This window comes from Ochotona princeps, chromosome X (genome assembly GCF_030435755.1).
Source record: "Ochotona princeps isolate mOchPri1 chromosome X, mOchPri1.hap1, whole genome shotgun sequence".
NCBI lineage: Eukaryota > Metazoa > Chordata > Mammalia > Lagomorpha > Ochotonidae > Ochotona > Ochotona princeps.
The window spans coordinates 2,587,063-2,602,549 of record NC_080865.1 but is presented as its reverse complement, the minus strand read 5'-3'; the positions used below and the strand labels follow the sequence as shown (position 1 = coordinate 2,602,549).

The 15,487-nt window shown below is 41.8% G+C and overlaps 1 protein-coding gene across 1 annotated transcript in view; it reads left to right on the top strand.

Moving 5' to 3' along the window:
• Positions 1 to 15,487, top strand: part of BEND2 (BEN domain containing 2) — a 51,011-nt gene that overhangs the window by 19,634 nt on the left and 15,890 nt on the right. Inside the window, exon 7 of the mRNA XM_058658714.1 lies at positions 13,755 to 13,877. Coding sequence (XP_058514697.1) covers positions 13,755 to 13,877 — 123 coding nt within the window. The remainder of the gene's footprint in view (positions 1 to 13,754; positions 13,878 to 15,487) is intronic.

The following is a 15,487-nucleotide window of genomic DNA, read 5'->3' as shown; positions in this document are numbered from 1 at the left end:
GTTCTCCTACATTATTATACATTATTATATTATTATAATTATACATTATTATATTATTATTATATTATTATAGTGTAGATCTTCATGCACAGTCCCATGTCCATCATTGCGGGCATAGACAATGGCAGACAGTCCAGCATCCTATTGTCAAGATATAGTGAACAGTTTCATTGGGAGTCCATCTTTGTCTGAAAGTACAGAGGCATACTGCATTGTAGCCTCACCTCTGGATATGATAGTCTCCATGACACAGTTACTATACATCCCCTTAAACGAAAAGCCACAATACAAAATCAACAACAGGAAGAAAAATAGAGATTTACGTTGCCATGAATTTAAATAACATGCTACTAGATATGATAGTCTTATATAGTACTGTACATCCTCTTAAGTGAAAAGCCACAAAACAAAATCACCAAAAGGAAGAAAGAAGAAATTTATAACACCATGAAGTTAAATAACATGCTACTGAATGACTAATGTGTCCCTGAAGAGATGAAAAAGAAAATCAAAATCAGGAACCTTCTTGAAGAAAATGATGCTTCTGTATGATCTATGAGTCATTGAAGAATTTAATCAGAAGAAAGTGTTTTGAAGAGATGAAACTAACAAAAAAATTAAAATCCATGAGATACAGTTTCCGCTGATTTTTGTTGGTGAAATATGTCTCCTGTAGGCAACAAATAGATGGGTTTTGTTTTTTAATCCAGTCTACTAATCTATGACATTTGATTGAAGAGTTTAAGCCATTTACATTCACGGTTAATATTTTGACTGGTATGATGCCATAGTTGGTATTATTTTCCTGTGGGACCAGTGCAATTCAAGGAGCTCAGGGAGTTCTCACCAGCTCGGCACATGCACAGCTCACTGTTGTCCTCTGCAGTCTTAAGTTCTTTGCCTTGCTGTAAGAAATGGCGCCTGATGTGTCACTACTAGAGTTCTTGATCTGCTGACCATGAAGTCTAGGGCTTCCTGGACCTGTCTTGGGTGGAACTTAGGATTCCATGTTGTTGCAGTTCACTGAGCCAGCTCTGTGCATGTGCAGTCCTGCTGCATAGTCTTTGCCTCCTTAAACAAAATGGTGCCTAATTCAGCTCTAGGAGGCAGGCTGGGCTGTGAAATCCACCCTGTTACCGCACTGCCAGTTTGGGGTCTGCCACTGCTCCTGATCAAACAAAAAGACCAGCATAATGGGCAGTTCTTTGTCTGGGTTCGCCTCTGGAGCTCCCAGTAAATGTCCCTTCCCACCTTGTTGCTGGTGGAGTTCAGATCACCACTCGCTGAATGTGGCTGGGTTATCAATCACTGCAAAACCACACCATTGTGCCCGCTGCTTTCCTGTGTTTGCCAGTCTCTGGGTATCCCTCTGCTGTTGTTCTGTCCTCTCCTATTTCTTGGAGGGGCCCTCTCTGCTTCACACTGGCCAATATTTCTGTGTATGTTTAAACGTGTCCTTACCCTATTCTGCCATCTTGATTCTCATGGGATGGCTGTTTTAACATTTAACTTTCCTTTGGAATTGTTTCAGGACTACCTGCAGCTGTTGGAAACAAGGCAGAGTTTGTTCATCCTTTACCCAGTGTCCCCCCAATAGCATTTTGCCACACACAGTAAAATATCCAAAGCAGGATAGGACCATCGGTGTTAACATGTCCTCAGCTTTGCTTGTGTATGTTTCTGTGTGCATGTGTGTGCTTAGAATTTGGCCGTTTCATCTTTAACTGCCACCACTTCACGATACAGAAAATTATCAGCACAAATAACACTACATTGTCAGTTTTAACCATAACTGCTTCTTCCCGATCCTTGCTCCCACCGTGTCTCATCCTGACCACTGAGAAGCACTTATGTGACTTCACTTTTCACAGTTTCGTCACATGAATGTCGTTTAAATGGAGCCAACTACTACATAACCTTTTGAGCCCGGATTTTCTCCACCGGAACTGTGAGATTGCTATGAGGTGTTGCATGTCTCGGTAGTTTGCCTCTGTTTGCTGCACAGTGCTATTCGATGTTGTTGATGCACACTGGTTTGCCCATTCATTCCCCCTGGAATGACACCTGTGATATTTCTACTTTTGGACTATTGCAAGTAAAGCTCCATGACCATTCATGTACTTGTTTTGGTGAGAGCTTAAGTTGACATGCAGTTCAGGATTATCTGGTAACCCTGTTCTGTAATAACCTGCTAAGAATCTGTTTCCTCTGCCTGTACCATGTAGGGTTCTCAGCAGTAATGTGTGGGAATCTCTCCTTTTGCATTATTGCTTCTTTCTTCCTGATGCTTAAAGATCATTCTTGCATCACACCCTTTCTGTGGAAGACATTCTTGCAGCCTTTCTTTAAAGATGGCTCCATGAGGGTAGGTGGTTTTTGCTCCCCCTGCATGTGCACATTTCCTGCACGTCACTCGTTGGTATGTCACTATGTATAAATGATGATTGAAAGGTTTTTTTTTTTCTTCAACATCCTAAAAATGTGTTCTTTGTACCAGAAACCAGCCTGGGAAGCAATACTGAGGCAACGAGTGGCCCAACTGTATTGGGAGATGACACTAACCAGGGTTCTACATCTTCCTGTGCTGGTGTCCTGCCTAATTTTGGTGAGTTTCAGATGGTACTCGCTATAAGCAGCACTACTATATCTGGATCCATCAGCATCCTTAATGTAAGCTGGTTGCAGTTCATCTCACAACTCCCTTTTTTTGTTTTGAAGTGATTTGAGATTCGGGTGTATTTGTAAGAAATAATATAAAGTGGTCTGCTTTACACTTTACCCTTTTGTCCCAGTGACAACTAATCCTGCATCATATAACCAGGATGTTGATGTGATGCGATACACAGTCATTACTGAGATGCCCCAGCTTTACTTGTTGTGATTTGCATGTGTTTATGCAAATGTGTTTATGGACATTTCTTTGTGGATTAGGTTTGATTCTGTTCAGCACCACCAAGATCTGGAGGTTTTCTTCACTACCGGTGGGGGTGGCTTCATCTTGCTCTTTTATAAGCACCTTGGGCACTGCATCTTGGGTTATGCTTCCCTTTGCAACTGCCTCTTCCCTAGCCTGTGGCTAGACAGTGATCTTTATGAATTTTTTCTCAGCACAATTTCTTGAAGACACACATAGGTTATAGTGTGTGTCAACACTCACTGCCTCGCTTAAAAATTTATGTATTTATTGAAAGGCAGCCTCTCCCTCTCTCTCTGTCTCACTCTGTGATACCACACTCTTCCCCCATCAATTCCATCTACTGGGTCACTTGCCAGTTACAGCTGTGACTGGACCAAACTGAAGCCAGGATCCAAGTACTTGAACCATCACCGACTGCTCTCTGGGTGGCCGTTAGCAGGAAGCTGAATTAGAAGCAGAGCCAGGCACTACTTGGGGTCAGACCCATCACAATGTGATGTGCATCTGTCTTTCTCTGTCTGCCTGTGATGTGCATCTCAGGTAGCTTCTTAACCCCTGTGCCTGATGCTTGTCCTGGGTCCTCCCTGGTTTTTACTGAGTAGCTTTCTCAGATTGCTCTTTGATAACCACAGCTGACTTCGTTCTTCCTGACACTTCCAGTAGCAATGAATGAATGTTTCAGTTTGACTGCATGTATTTTTCTGATCTTTCTCATTGTTCTTTCTTCCTTTGTGATGTTTTAATTTGTTTACTTCATCATATCCTTTCTCTTTGAGGACTTCCCTCTTGTCTTCTTTTAAGGGTATGTCTCTAGAGACAGATTTCATTAGTTTTCCTTTGTGTGGAGATATTTTTCTTTTGCCCTTTCCAGTGGAATAATTTCCAATTTCCAATTGATAACTTTTTCTTCCTTCAGGAGTTGAAAAAGTTGTACTTGTAGAAGTTCCAAAGCATGGAGAACCTCATCTGAAGGACCACCGTGAGACAATGTATTATCCAGCTTTAGTGGGAAGTGTCACTAGTTGTTCCAATGGTGATTCTTCATCTGGCATTGCTTCCCATTTTAGTGAGTGTGAAATGATTTATATTATAAGTTTGAGTGTAGTTTCAGCAACCTTTTTAATCCTTATTGTTGGTGATTTTCCATATTACTTGCATTCTGAAGTGTTTGACAACCATGGGCTAGTGTGAGAAACAGTACAGGGAGCTTCTGTGTGTCTTCTTTGCAGCTTCACCCAATAGTAGTATTTCCCCATAATACAGTGGAATGTATAACCAGGCTTTGGACATCCACAGCGCCACAGCTTACTGAGTTATCCAGTCTTTTGCTGGTATGTACGTGTCTGTGGACCTGTGTGCTTTGTATTGGGTAGTTTCCTTTGGTGAGTGTGAATGGGATGCTTGCTAACAAAACCAAAGGAGAGATGGCTTTGTGCACCACATGGAGCTCTCACATTGCCATTGATAACCACACAGAACTTTCTCGGGCCTCTCTCTTATGCCTCTGTGTATCCATCCCTGTGATCCAGCTGCCCTGTAGCTCTCCTCTATCCTTTCTCTTCGGGCTGTTACCTAAGTGGCATCGTGTTTGAGACTGGCTTTTTATGACTCACTCTAATTTCCTGGAGACTCATGCAGTAACGGTTTATTCCTTTTATTGCTGAGCAATATTACACAGTCTGTATATGAACTCCATTTTATTTAGCTGTTCACTTCTTGAAAGCTTCTTTGTTTCCCTAGCTGTTATCTATTGGGCATAATGCTGTTGTGAATATTCCTGTACACATTTTTGTGTCAACATGATTTTTCATTTCTTAATGGTACAGATATGAACAATTGAATAACAGCTCTTTACCCATTGAAGGACAGCTATCTGTTTTTACAGTTAGGTTTTTTTAATATTTAATATTTAACATTTAGCAAATGTGCTATGAGTATCTATGTATTTGTTTTTGTATAAATATAAGTTTAAACTTCTTTATCATGAAGTGCCAGGAGTGCAGTTTCTGGTTCTGATGATAATACTGTTTCTATTTTATGAGAAACTGCCAAACAATTGTTCAGATAGCTTTCACTGTTTTGTATTTCCAACAGGAATTCAATTCCAACAGGAATTCCTTCCAACAGGAGGGATCCAGTTTACTCCCATCTGAAGTTCTCATTGTTACATGGTTTTTCCCTTTTGTCATGGTGTTCCAAGATTCTGGAATTCTTTTGTATTGTTCTTTCTCTTAGAAAATTTTCTTGTAGCACTTTTAGGCTAAATCTTCTAGGGATCAACTCTTTTAATTTTACTTTTTGTGAAGATATCCTTACTTTCTTTCCTAAAGAATTCCAGTCTTGAATTTATGATTGGGAGTTTTGTCTTTCAGTGTTTGAAAGAGTTGTACTCATAGAGATGCCAGGGAATGCAGAACAAAGCCTGGGAAACAACCAGCAGACAATTAATGATCCAACTTCATTGGGAAGTGGTACTAGCCAAGCTGCTGCCCCTTCTTCTATCCTTCCCAATTTTCGTAAGTTTGAAATGATGCATAGTAAGAGTAATGCAAAGTTAGTGGAATCTCATTGCTAAATTGAGCTTTCTGTTTTTTGGTTTTTAAATTTGCGGTTATAAGAAATAATATCTTTTACACTTTACCCATTTCTTTCAACAGTAACATCTTTTAAAACTGTAAAAATATAACAACCAGGGTGCTGACATTGATGCAACCCATAGATCTTTCTGAGATTTCCTTGGTTAACTCTGTGTATGTGTACATTTAGTTCTGTTTGGTTTATCATAGGAGTAGTAGATTTGAAGTCCACCATCATTGTCAAGATATGCATTTCTTTTTTTTAAGATTTATTTTTTTATTAGAATGTCAGATATACAGAGAGGAGAGATAGAGAGGAAAATCTTCTGTCCACTGACTCACTCCCCAAGTGGCCGCAATGGCTGGAGCTGAGCTGATTCAAAGCCAGGAGCCAGGAGCCTCTCCGGGTCTCCCACATTGGTAAAGGGTCCCCAAGGCTTTGGGCCATTCTCAGCTGCTTTCCCAGGCCACAAGCAGGGAGCTGGATGGGAAGGAGGGGTGTCGGGATTAGACTTGGCACCCATGTGGGATCCTGGTGTGTGCAAGTTGAGGACTTTTGCCACTAGGCCACCGTGCTGGGCCCTAAACATTTCTTTTAACAGCAGGATGTCTCATCTTGCCTTTTCTTTTTCAAGAACTCTGGCTAGCATAATTCCCTGGAGATTTATCCAATGTGTTGCATGTATCAGTAGTTCTTTTTTATTGCTGAGTTATATTCCATAGGATAGATATATTCCACCTCATTCATCTCTGCTCATGGAAGAACACTTGGGTTATTTCTAATTTAAGATTCATGCAAGTAAAATTGCAGTAATCTTTCACATATAGATGTCTGTGTGAACGTGAGTTGTTACGTCTCTTGGTTAAACATACAAGAGTGCATATGCTTGGTTCTATAGCAATTGCGTGCTTACTTTCTTCAGTCTTCCATATTGGTGTTCCAAGATAGATTCTCTCTTTCCTGTTTGAATATTTCCCTTTAACTATTTTAGCTAGTGACCAGTACTTCTGGTTTGCCCTCATTTGAACATGTACTTCCCCTATGGTCTTGAAGGGTGCTTTTCCCTGATATAGAATTCCTGGTTGAGATGTCTTACCTTCCAATGCTTGAAAATATTTTATTTATAGAATTGGAAGAAGCACCAAGCAGCCTGGCAGCAAGCTCTGAGATGGCAAACGCTGCACCGTCATCACAAAGTCACAGCTTAAGTGCTGTCTCAGGCACCGACTGCATCCTTTGCAACATGAGTGAGTCTGAAACCCCGCTTATTATTAGACTGCTATTGAGTCAAGATTCTGCAGTATCCTTAATGTAACATAGTGGGAGCTGTTTATAATTAAAGTTAATTTTCAGAGAACTTGAGGTGCGATGCCATTGTCATAGTTACTGCAGAGTTATCCACAGTTTTCCTTAGTGGTAGTATCTTACAAAGTACAGAAAGCAGTCATAATGAGGATACTGATATGATACCATGTGCAGCTATTATTGTGTTATCTCCAGTTTTACTTATAGTCACTTGTGTGCATACATTTGTCTGTGTTGTAGTTCAGTTTTTTTTTTTTTTTAACGTGGAATCAAGGGGTAAGTTTATTTTGGTGCAGAACAAGAAAAGGAATCCGCGCATGTTTTTTTTCATAATACGTACCCCCATGAAATTTTTACAAAAAAGACCTGTTATTTTTCTTTGAATGTCAGATGTACAGAGAGAAGGACACACATACACACATCTTGCATCCAGTGGTTCACTTGTCAAATGGCTGTGATGGCTGGAGCTGAGCCAATCCAAACCCAGGAGCTTCTTCTGGGTGTTAGAAAGGAAAATAATGCATCAATGTGTTACTTAGTCGAGAGAAGTGGGATCCAATTCTCAGGCTAATGGAAGAATGCAGAATAAAAAATGGAATGTATTTCTGGCTTAAGCACATGAAGAGAACTGAATTTTGGTTTTTTTTTTTAAATATCTGCACCATTAAGCAGAGAAGAAATCAGCATGAACATGGAAGAAGGGGCTGTAGTTCAGTTTTGTCATGTGTGTGCATTCCCATATCCATTGCCGCAGACAAGCATCCTCCCCTAATTCCATGACCATTGTGATCCCTTACATTGCTCTTTCATAAACTTATCTGCATATCCTTGGGTAAGTATCTTCCCTTGCACTGCACCCTGTGCGTAACTGCTGACAACCACTAGTATGTTGAGCAAGACTTTAGTTTGCCAGTTCCATTATAGACAGTGAATTGTGTACTGTGTTGCCTTTTGGGGCTGGCTTTATTCCCTCATGTAATTCCCTGAAGACTCATCCATGATGTTATGTGGGACAGGAATTCCTTCCTTTCACTTGCTGAGTTGTTGGCTATGGTGTGGACACTCTGTGGTTTTGCGTTTCCCCCTTGAAAACCATTGACTGTGCTGTTTTTCTGTCTTATAGGCATAAAGTTGTTGTGAATGCTTGTTCAGAGTTTAGGTTTTTGCTTCATTTCAGTTGTTTTACTCATTCACACAAGTTCACTTTCTTGGAAATGAATGCCCAAGAGTACAATTGCATGGCAAGCAGTTGGTATAGCGGTTAAGCCACCTGGATTTTAGATCTGAATGCCTGAGTTCAAATCTCTGCACTGTTTCTGCTTCCAGCTTCCTGCTTAATGCATACCCCAAGAGGTAGTGGTGATGGCTCAACTACTGGGTCCCTGCCACTCACATGGGAAACCCCACTGAGTTCCCAGCTCCTGCCTTCAGCCTGGCCCAGCCCTGGATGTTGTGGGCTACTGGGGAGTGAGGAACAAATGGAAGGTCTCTGATGCTTCCTGCCTTTTAAGTGCAATGAAAATAAAGAAAAGATGAAGAATGTGGTTGAACAACCTTTGGTTAATGCAGATTTTTATTTAATAAGAAACTGGCAATCTGCTTTTCAGTGTGCTGTACCATTTTGCATGCCTGCAAGCAGTGTGCCAGTGGCCTCTTTCCCTGCACCTGTATTGCTGAGGCTCATTCCTTCTGTCATACCCTTCCTTGGTGAGAAGTATCCTATAGCCATTTCAAAAAAGATTTATATAAAGATTTAGTTAAGTTATTTTAAAAAGATTTATATATTTTTATTGGAAAGTCAGATATACATAGAGGAGAAGAGACAGAGAGGAAGATCTTCCGTCTGATGATTCACTCCCCAGGTGACCGCAACAGCTGGTACTGCGCCAATCCGAAGCCAGGAGCCAGGAACCTCCTCCAGGTCTACCCTGCGGGTGCAGGGCCCCAAGGCTTTGGGCCGTCCTTGACTGCTTTCCCAGGCCACAAGCAGGGAGCTGGAAGGGAAGTGGAGCAGCCAAGATATGAACCAGAGCCCATATGGGATCCCGGGGTGTTCAAGGTGAGGACTCTAGCTGCTAAGCCATGCTGCCGGGCCCTACTTAAGTTATTTGAAAGAGTTTACATGGGAGGTGGGGTGGGAAGGAGAGACTATCTATCTGTTTCTCTATCTATTTCTCTATCTATCTATCTATCTATCTATCTATCTATCTATCTATCTATCTATCTAGTTCACTCCCCAAATTTCTGCAACAGCTAGGGCCTAGGCCAGGCTGATGCCAGTAGACAGGAACCCCATCCGTGATACAGGGACTGAAGCAGCTGGAGCCATCTTCTGCTTTTGCAGGCACATTAGCAGGGAGCTAGATCCAAAGTACAACAGGTGGACATAAACGGGTGCCTTTAGGGGATGCTGGTGCTGCAGGCTGTGACTTTATGTCACAACCCTGGCCCCTTCAGCCATGATTTAAGTGTAAATTGGCTGATAACAAATACTTTTGGTTTTCTTTTGTCTGTGAATGTCTTTCTGCATTATTTCTGAAAGATAGCTTTACTGAATATAGAATATGTGTCTTAGGTTTTTCTCTCCCTCCTTCCCTTTCTTTCTTCCTTCTTTCCTTCCTCCCTCCCTCCCTTCCTCCTAGTTTTCCTTTGGCCTTCTTTCCCTTCTTTCTCTTTGTCCTTCTCTGTCTTCCTCTTTTTTATCCTCCCCTGCTTTCCCATCCTCTCCCATCCCCCACTCTCTCCTGTATCTTTTCTCTCCCTTCTGTCTTCTTTCATTCTTTGTTTCCTTTTTTCTGTTATCTCTCCCTCTGTCCTACTGTCTTATCTTTTCCCTCTCTCTCCTGTTCTTTTCTCTACTCTGTTTCCCTCTCTCTCCCTCCCCCCTCTTTTTTCTTTTTCTTTCCTTCTTTTCTCTTCTCTCTTTCTTTCCATTTTGTTTCTTGATTATTTCTTTCTGTTCAATTGCTTTTCTCTTCTCTCTACTCTTTCCACTGTTTTTCTTCCCTGGTATTCCCCTCCCCCTCCTCTGATTCCTGCCTTGGTCCCTTCTCCCACTCCCCTTCTCTCCTCTCCACTTCCTCCCCTGCCCTCCCTCCCCTCCCCTTCTCTCCTCTCTGCTTCCTCCCCTGCCCTCCCTCCCCTCCCCTTCTCTCCTCTCCGCTTCCTCCCCTGCCCTCCCTCCCCTCCCCTTCTCTCCTCTCCGTTTCCTCCCCTGCCCTCCCTCCCCTCCCCTTCTCTCCTCTCTGCTTCCTCCCCTGCCCTCCCTCCCCTCCCCTTCTCTCCTCTCCGCTTCCTCCCCTGCCCTCCCTCCCCTCCCCTTCTCTTCTCTCCGCTTCCTCCCCTGCCCTCCCTCCCCTCCCTTTCTCTCCCTGTCCTCTCCTCTAGTCTCATCCGAGATCCTAGCCCTCTCCCTTTTCTTGCTTCCTCTGTCTCTACCCATTTCTTTATTATTGCTGGCTATTTGTTTTTCTTCACTTGCTTTCCCATTCTCTCTTCTGTTCCCCTCCCTCTTGCCTCCTTTCCCTTTCTGCTCTCTATCTCTTTGTCCCCTCTTTCCTTTCTGTCTCCTATCCCTTCCCCCTCCTTCCTCCCTCTTCTTCCTTCTCTCCCCAGTCCCCCCTCCCTTTCTTTATCTTCCTTCCTTTTGTCTTCCACTTTCCTCTTGTCCCTGGACTCCCCTCCCCTCCCCTTACCCTTCCCTTGCGTTTCTCCTTTTTCTGGTTTAAAAAAGGTTTATTTTTATTTAAAAGGCAGAGTTACACAGAAGGAGAGGCAGAAAGAGAGAGAGAGAGAGAGCGAGCGAGAGAGAGAGAGATCAAGCACTTTCACCTGCAGGGTCACTCCCCAAATGGCCACAATGACTGGAGCCAGGCAAGCCCAAAGCTGGGAGCCAGGAGCTTCCTCTGGGTCTGCTATGTGAATGCAGGGGCCCAAAGACTTGGGCTATCTTCTGATATCTTACCAGGGACATAAGCAGGGAGCTGGATGGGAAACAGAGCAGCCAGGACACAAACTGGTGCTCATATGGAGTGCTGGTGTGACAGATGGAGACCCGGCCCGCTATGCCACAGTGCCAGCCCTTCTTCCTTCTTTTTTCTTTCTCTTTTTCTCCATCTCTCCTTTCCGTTTCTTTTCCTATTCTCTCCTCCCTTCCAGTCTCCTCTCTTCCCACTTCCTTTCCCCCCTCTTGCCCTCTTTCTCCTTTCTCTCTCCTCTGTGGCTCTTTCTGCTCTCCATTCTCCTTCTCTGTACTCGTTTCTCATGTTCTGCCTTCCCATCCCCTCACCTTTTCTCCTCTCCCCACTCCTCTCACTCTTTCTCTCTTCCCTACTCTCCTTCCCTTCCTCTCCCCTCTTTTCACTTCTCTCTCCTTCTCTGTCTTTTCCTCTACTATCATCTCCTCCCTTCCCCTTTTCTTTTTTCTCTTTTCCTCTCCTGTACTCTCTTCTCCACTCTTTTCCTCTCTCTCTTCCTTTCCTTTTTCTCTTGTCTCCTTCCTTCCTTCCTTCCTTCCTTCCTTCTCTCTTCTGTCTCTTTTTGCCTCCCTCCCCTCTCCTCCCCTCTTTCCCGCTCTGCTTGCTCTCTTTCTCCTCCTCCATCTCTCCTGTTCTTTATCCATCTGTGGTTACCCTTTCAATCTCCTGTCTTCTCCTTCCTCCTATCCTCTGTCCTGCCCTCCTGTCTCTGCCCTCATCTATCCTCCTCCCCCTCCTGTCCCATCCTCTCTTCTCCTTTCTCACCATGCCCTCTCCTCTCCTCCCCTCTCTTGCTCTGCTCTCGTCCCATCCCCTCTTTTCTTTTCTCCCCTATCTTCCTAGCTTGTTCTCTCCTCTCGTTCTTTCCTTCCTTCTTTCTCCATCTCTTTTCTGTCTTACCTTCTGTCTTCTGCTCTCTTCTTCCCTTCCCTTGTCCTTTGCCCTCTCTTTGTCCTTTGCCCTTCCTTCCCCCCTTGCCCTTTCTCTTTCTCCTCTTCCTGCCTTCTCAGTCTCCTTCTTTCCCTCTTTCCTCCTCTGTCTCTCCTGTTTTCCTATTCCCTCTCCCCTCATCCCCTCTCTTCCCCTTCCTCTGCTTTTCAACCATTTTGTGCCATCCCTCCCCCAGTATTATCTTTGAAACACTTTCTCATCTCTTGGATCTCATGTCTCTAGAGGTCTTCCTGTAATATTTGATGCATATTTATGTGATTTAGGACTTAGTTATAGATTTAAAGGGGGACTGAATATTGACACTAAATCTTTAGTAACTTAAAAAAATCACCTTTTCTGAGTTGTGACATTTGGTATTATTTACCGATACAATATGCAGTGATAGTTCAGTTATTTACTTTTAGTTTTTAAATTAGTTTTAATTTTACAAAACAAAAGTTATGAGAAAGTAAAAGAAGTTCCCATATACACCTCAGTCAGTTTCCCCAACTGACATCTCATATTAGTATCTGCTTATCCTAACTCCCATTCTTCCCAACCTCTAGTAATGAGCATTTGTGTTCACATTGAGATTATTTTTAGTTTTGATTCCCACATATAAAGAATATGTGATATCTGTCTTTTATTTTTGCTTGTTTCAACACAATATCCTGAGCTTCCATTTCTTTTTGATATAATGGATAGAATTTCATGCTTTCTTACAACTGAATAATAATTCACTGTCCACATAAAATATATTACCACATGTTCATTACTCATTCATCTGCAGATGGACACCTTGGTTCAGTTCATATTTTGGCTACCATGAGGAGTGTTGCTGTAAACATGGTGAAGCAAGTGTTGTATCTTTGATACAATAGGTTCAAGATCTTTGTGTATACTCCCAGTAGTGGGATTATTAGATCATATTGTAGTTCTATTTCCATTTCAAAAGAAATCTCTGTACTGTTTTCCATGGTAGCTGCTCTAATTTACATTTCTGTCAACAGTGTTAAGAGTTCCCTTTCACAACATCCTTGCTAATGTTTGTTGCTCTCTGTGTTTCAGATAAGTATTCATTCTGACAGGCATTGAGGTGGTATTTCATTGTGTTATTGATTTGCATTTCTCTGATGGCTAGTGATGCTGAGGATTTTTTCATGTATTTATTGGCCATTTGTATTTCTTTTGAAAATTGTCTATTGAAGCTCTTTGTCCATTTCTCTTTTATTTTTCGAATGTTCACTTTGCTTATTTTTTGTTTGAAAAGCAGTTACAGAGAAGAGAGACAGAGAGAGACAGAGAGAGAGGTCTTCTGTATATTGGTTGCCTCCCCAAATGGCTCCAATGGCTGGAGCTTAGCCAATCTGAAGCCAGGAACCTGGAGCTCTTCCAGGTCTCCCATGTGGGTGCAGGGTCCCAAGGCTTTGGGCCATCTTCCACTGCTTTCCCAGGTTACAAGCAGGGAGCTGGATGGGAAGTGGAGCAGCTGGGACACCAGTGGGTGCCCATATGGGATGCTGTCACCACAGTTGGGGGCTTAACCTAACAAGCTGTGTTCTGGCCTTGTTGCCCATTTCTTAGTGGAATTGGTTGTTTTGTTGTTGAGTTTTTTAGTTGCTGACATATTCTGGATATTAATCTTTTATCAGATAAATAGCCTGCAAATATTGCTTTCCCATTCCATTGGATGTCTCTTCACTCTGTTAATTTCTTTTCTGCATGAAAGCTTCTGAGTTTGCTGTGATCCCATTTGTCTAGTTGGCTTTTGTTACCTATGCCTTTGAATTCTTATCCACGAAGTCATTCCCTACACCAATTTCTTGGAGGGTTTTTCTTGCATTTTCTTCCAACAGCTTCATAGTCTCAAGTCTTAATTTTAGATCTTTAATCCATCTTTAGTAGATTTTTCCTTGTGGTGATAGATAGAAACCTAATTTCATTCTTCTGCATGTGGGTGTTTATTTTTTCCAGCACCATTTATTGAAAAGACTATCCTTTCTGTAGTGTTTTCTTAAATTATTGGAAAAAAAATGTTTCCCTTACAGAAATGGTGACCAGAGAAAGAAGTGGTCTGAAAAAGACATGGCAGCTGGCAAACTATCAGGATTCAGCAGAAAATGATAGTGATGACGATACTCATTCATTTTTGTTCATGCCTGTGTGTTTTGGTGAGATTGAAATGATAACACTACAAATAGCATTTTTCAGTCTAGAGTTGTTAGCTGCTTTAGTGCAAGCTAGTGCTGACCCTTCCTGCTTAAAAATCAATGAAACAGTGAGGGTTTCTTTGAGAAAATTATAGGTGTACAAAATTACTCCCATAACAACACATTACAAAACTGTAGCATGGTGTCAAAATCGTGGTATTGGCATAGAGTCGATCCGTAGATGTTATTGGGGACTTCTGAGTTTCCCTTATATTTGTGTGCATTCTATTTTCTGTAATTTCATGATGAGACTAGATTTCCATGGCTTTCTTCACAGTCACATTACAGAGCATTTCCATTATCACAAGAATCCTGTCCATCACCGTTGAAAACCATACCCACCTTTCTGTGTCCTTTTCCTGACCTTGTCAAACACTAATCTATTCTCCTGCTTTATAATGTTGTCATTTTCTGAATTGTATGTAAGTGGACTCCTATAGTCTGTGACCATTTGGGATTGGCTCTTTTTTTTCCTTTAAATCATCCACTGTAGATTGTACTGCTGTAAATATAGGATTACAGATCCATCCCTTTCTCATATGCAGATATCATTTCCTTTGGATATATTCCCAGCAGTGGGATAGCTGGGTCATATGGTAGGTTTATTTTCAGTTCTTTTAGCAGCCTCCATAATGACTGCCATACTGATTGTGCTAACCTACACTCCCACCAGCAGTGAAGGAGGGCACCTTTCTCCCCAAATCCACACCAGCAGGTGGTGTTAGCAGAGTTCTGAATGTAGGCCAATCTCACTGGAGTTAGATGGCTAGGGAGTCTGAGCATTTTTTCGTATGTCTATTAGCCATTTTAATTTGTTCTTTTGAAAAATCTCTTTTCATTTTCTTTGCCCATTTCTTTACAGAGTTGTTTGTTTTGCTGTTGTTGAGTTTCTGAAGCTCTTTGTAAATCCTGGATATTAGTCCCCTATCAGTTGCATAGTGTGTAAAGATTTTCTCCCATTCCATTGGTTGCTTCTTCACTTTATTGTTTCCTTTGCTGTACAGAAGCTTTTTACCTTGATGTAGTCCCATTTGTTTTGGCTTTGACTACCTGTGCGTTTGGTGTCTTTTCCAAGAAGCCTTTCCCCATTCCTAGATCTTAAAGAGTGCTTCATATATTTTCCTTTAATAGTTTGATAGTTTCTGGGTACAGATTTAGGTCTTTGATCCATTTAGAGCTGATTTTTGTATAAGGTGACAGGTGTGGGTCTTGCTTCTTCGCCTTGAATCTGTATATTACTTTTTGTAATACAGACATTTTGATGATGTTGATCCTGTTGATCCAAGAACATGGTAAGTTTCTCCATATTTAATGTCTTCTTCTATTTCTTTTTTAATATTCTATAATTTTCATCGTAGAGGTCTTCCACATATTTAGCTAGATTAATTCCAAGGTATGTAAGATTCCTCTCCACTATTAAAGGGGACTGTATTTAGAATTTCTTTCTCAGCCATGGAATTATTTGTGTATATTAGCACCATTGATTTGTGTTCATTAATTTTGTATCCTGTCGAAGTCTTTTATGAGTTCTAGTAGTCTTTTAATTGAATCTTTTGGTTCTGCTATGTAGA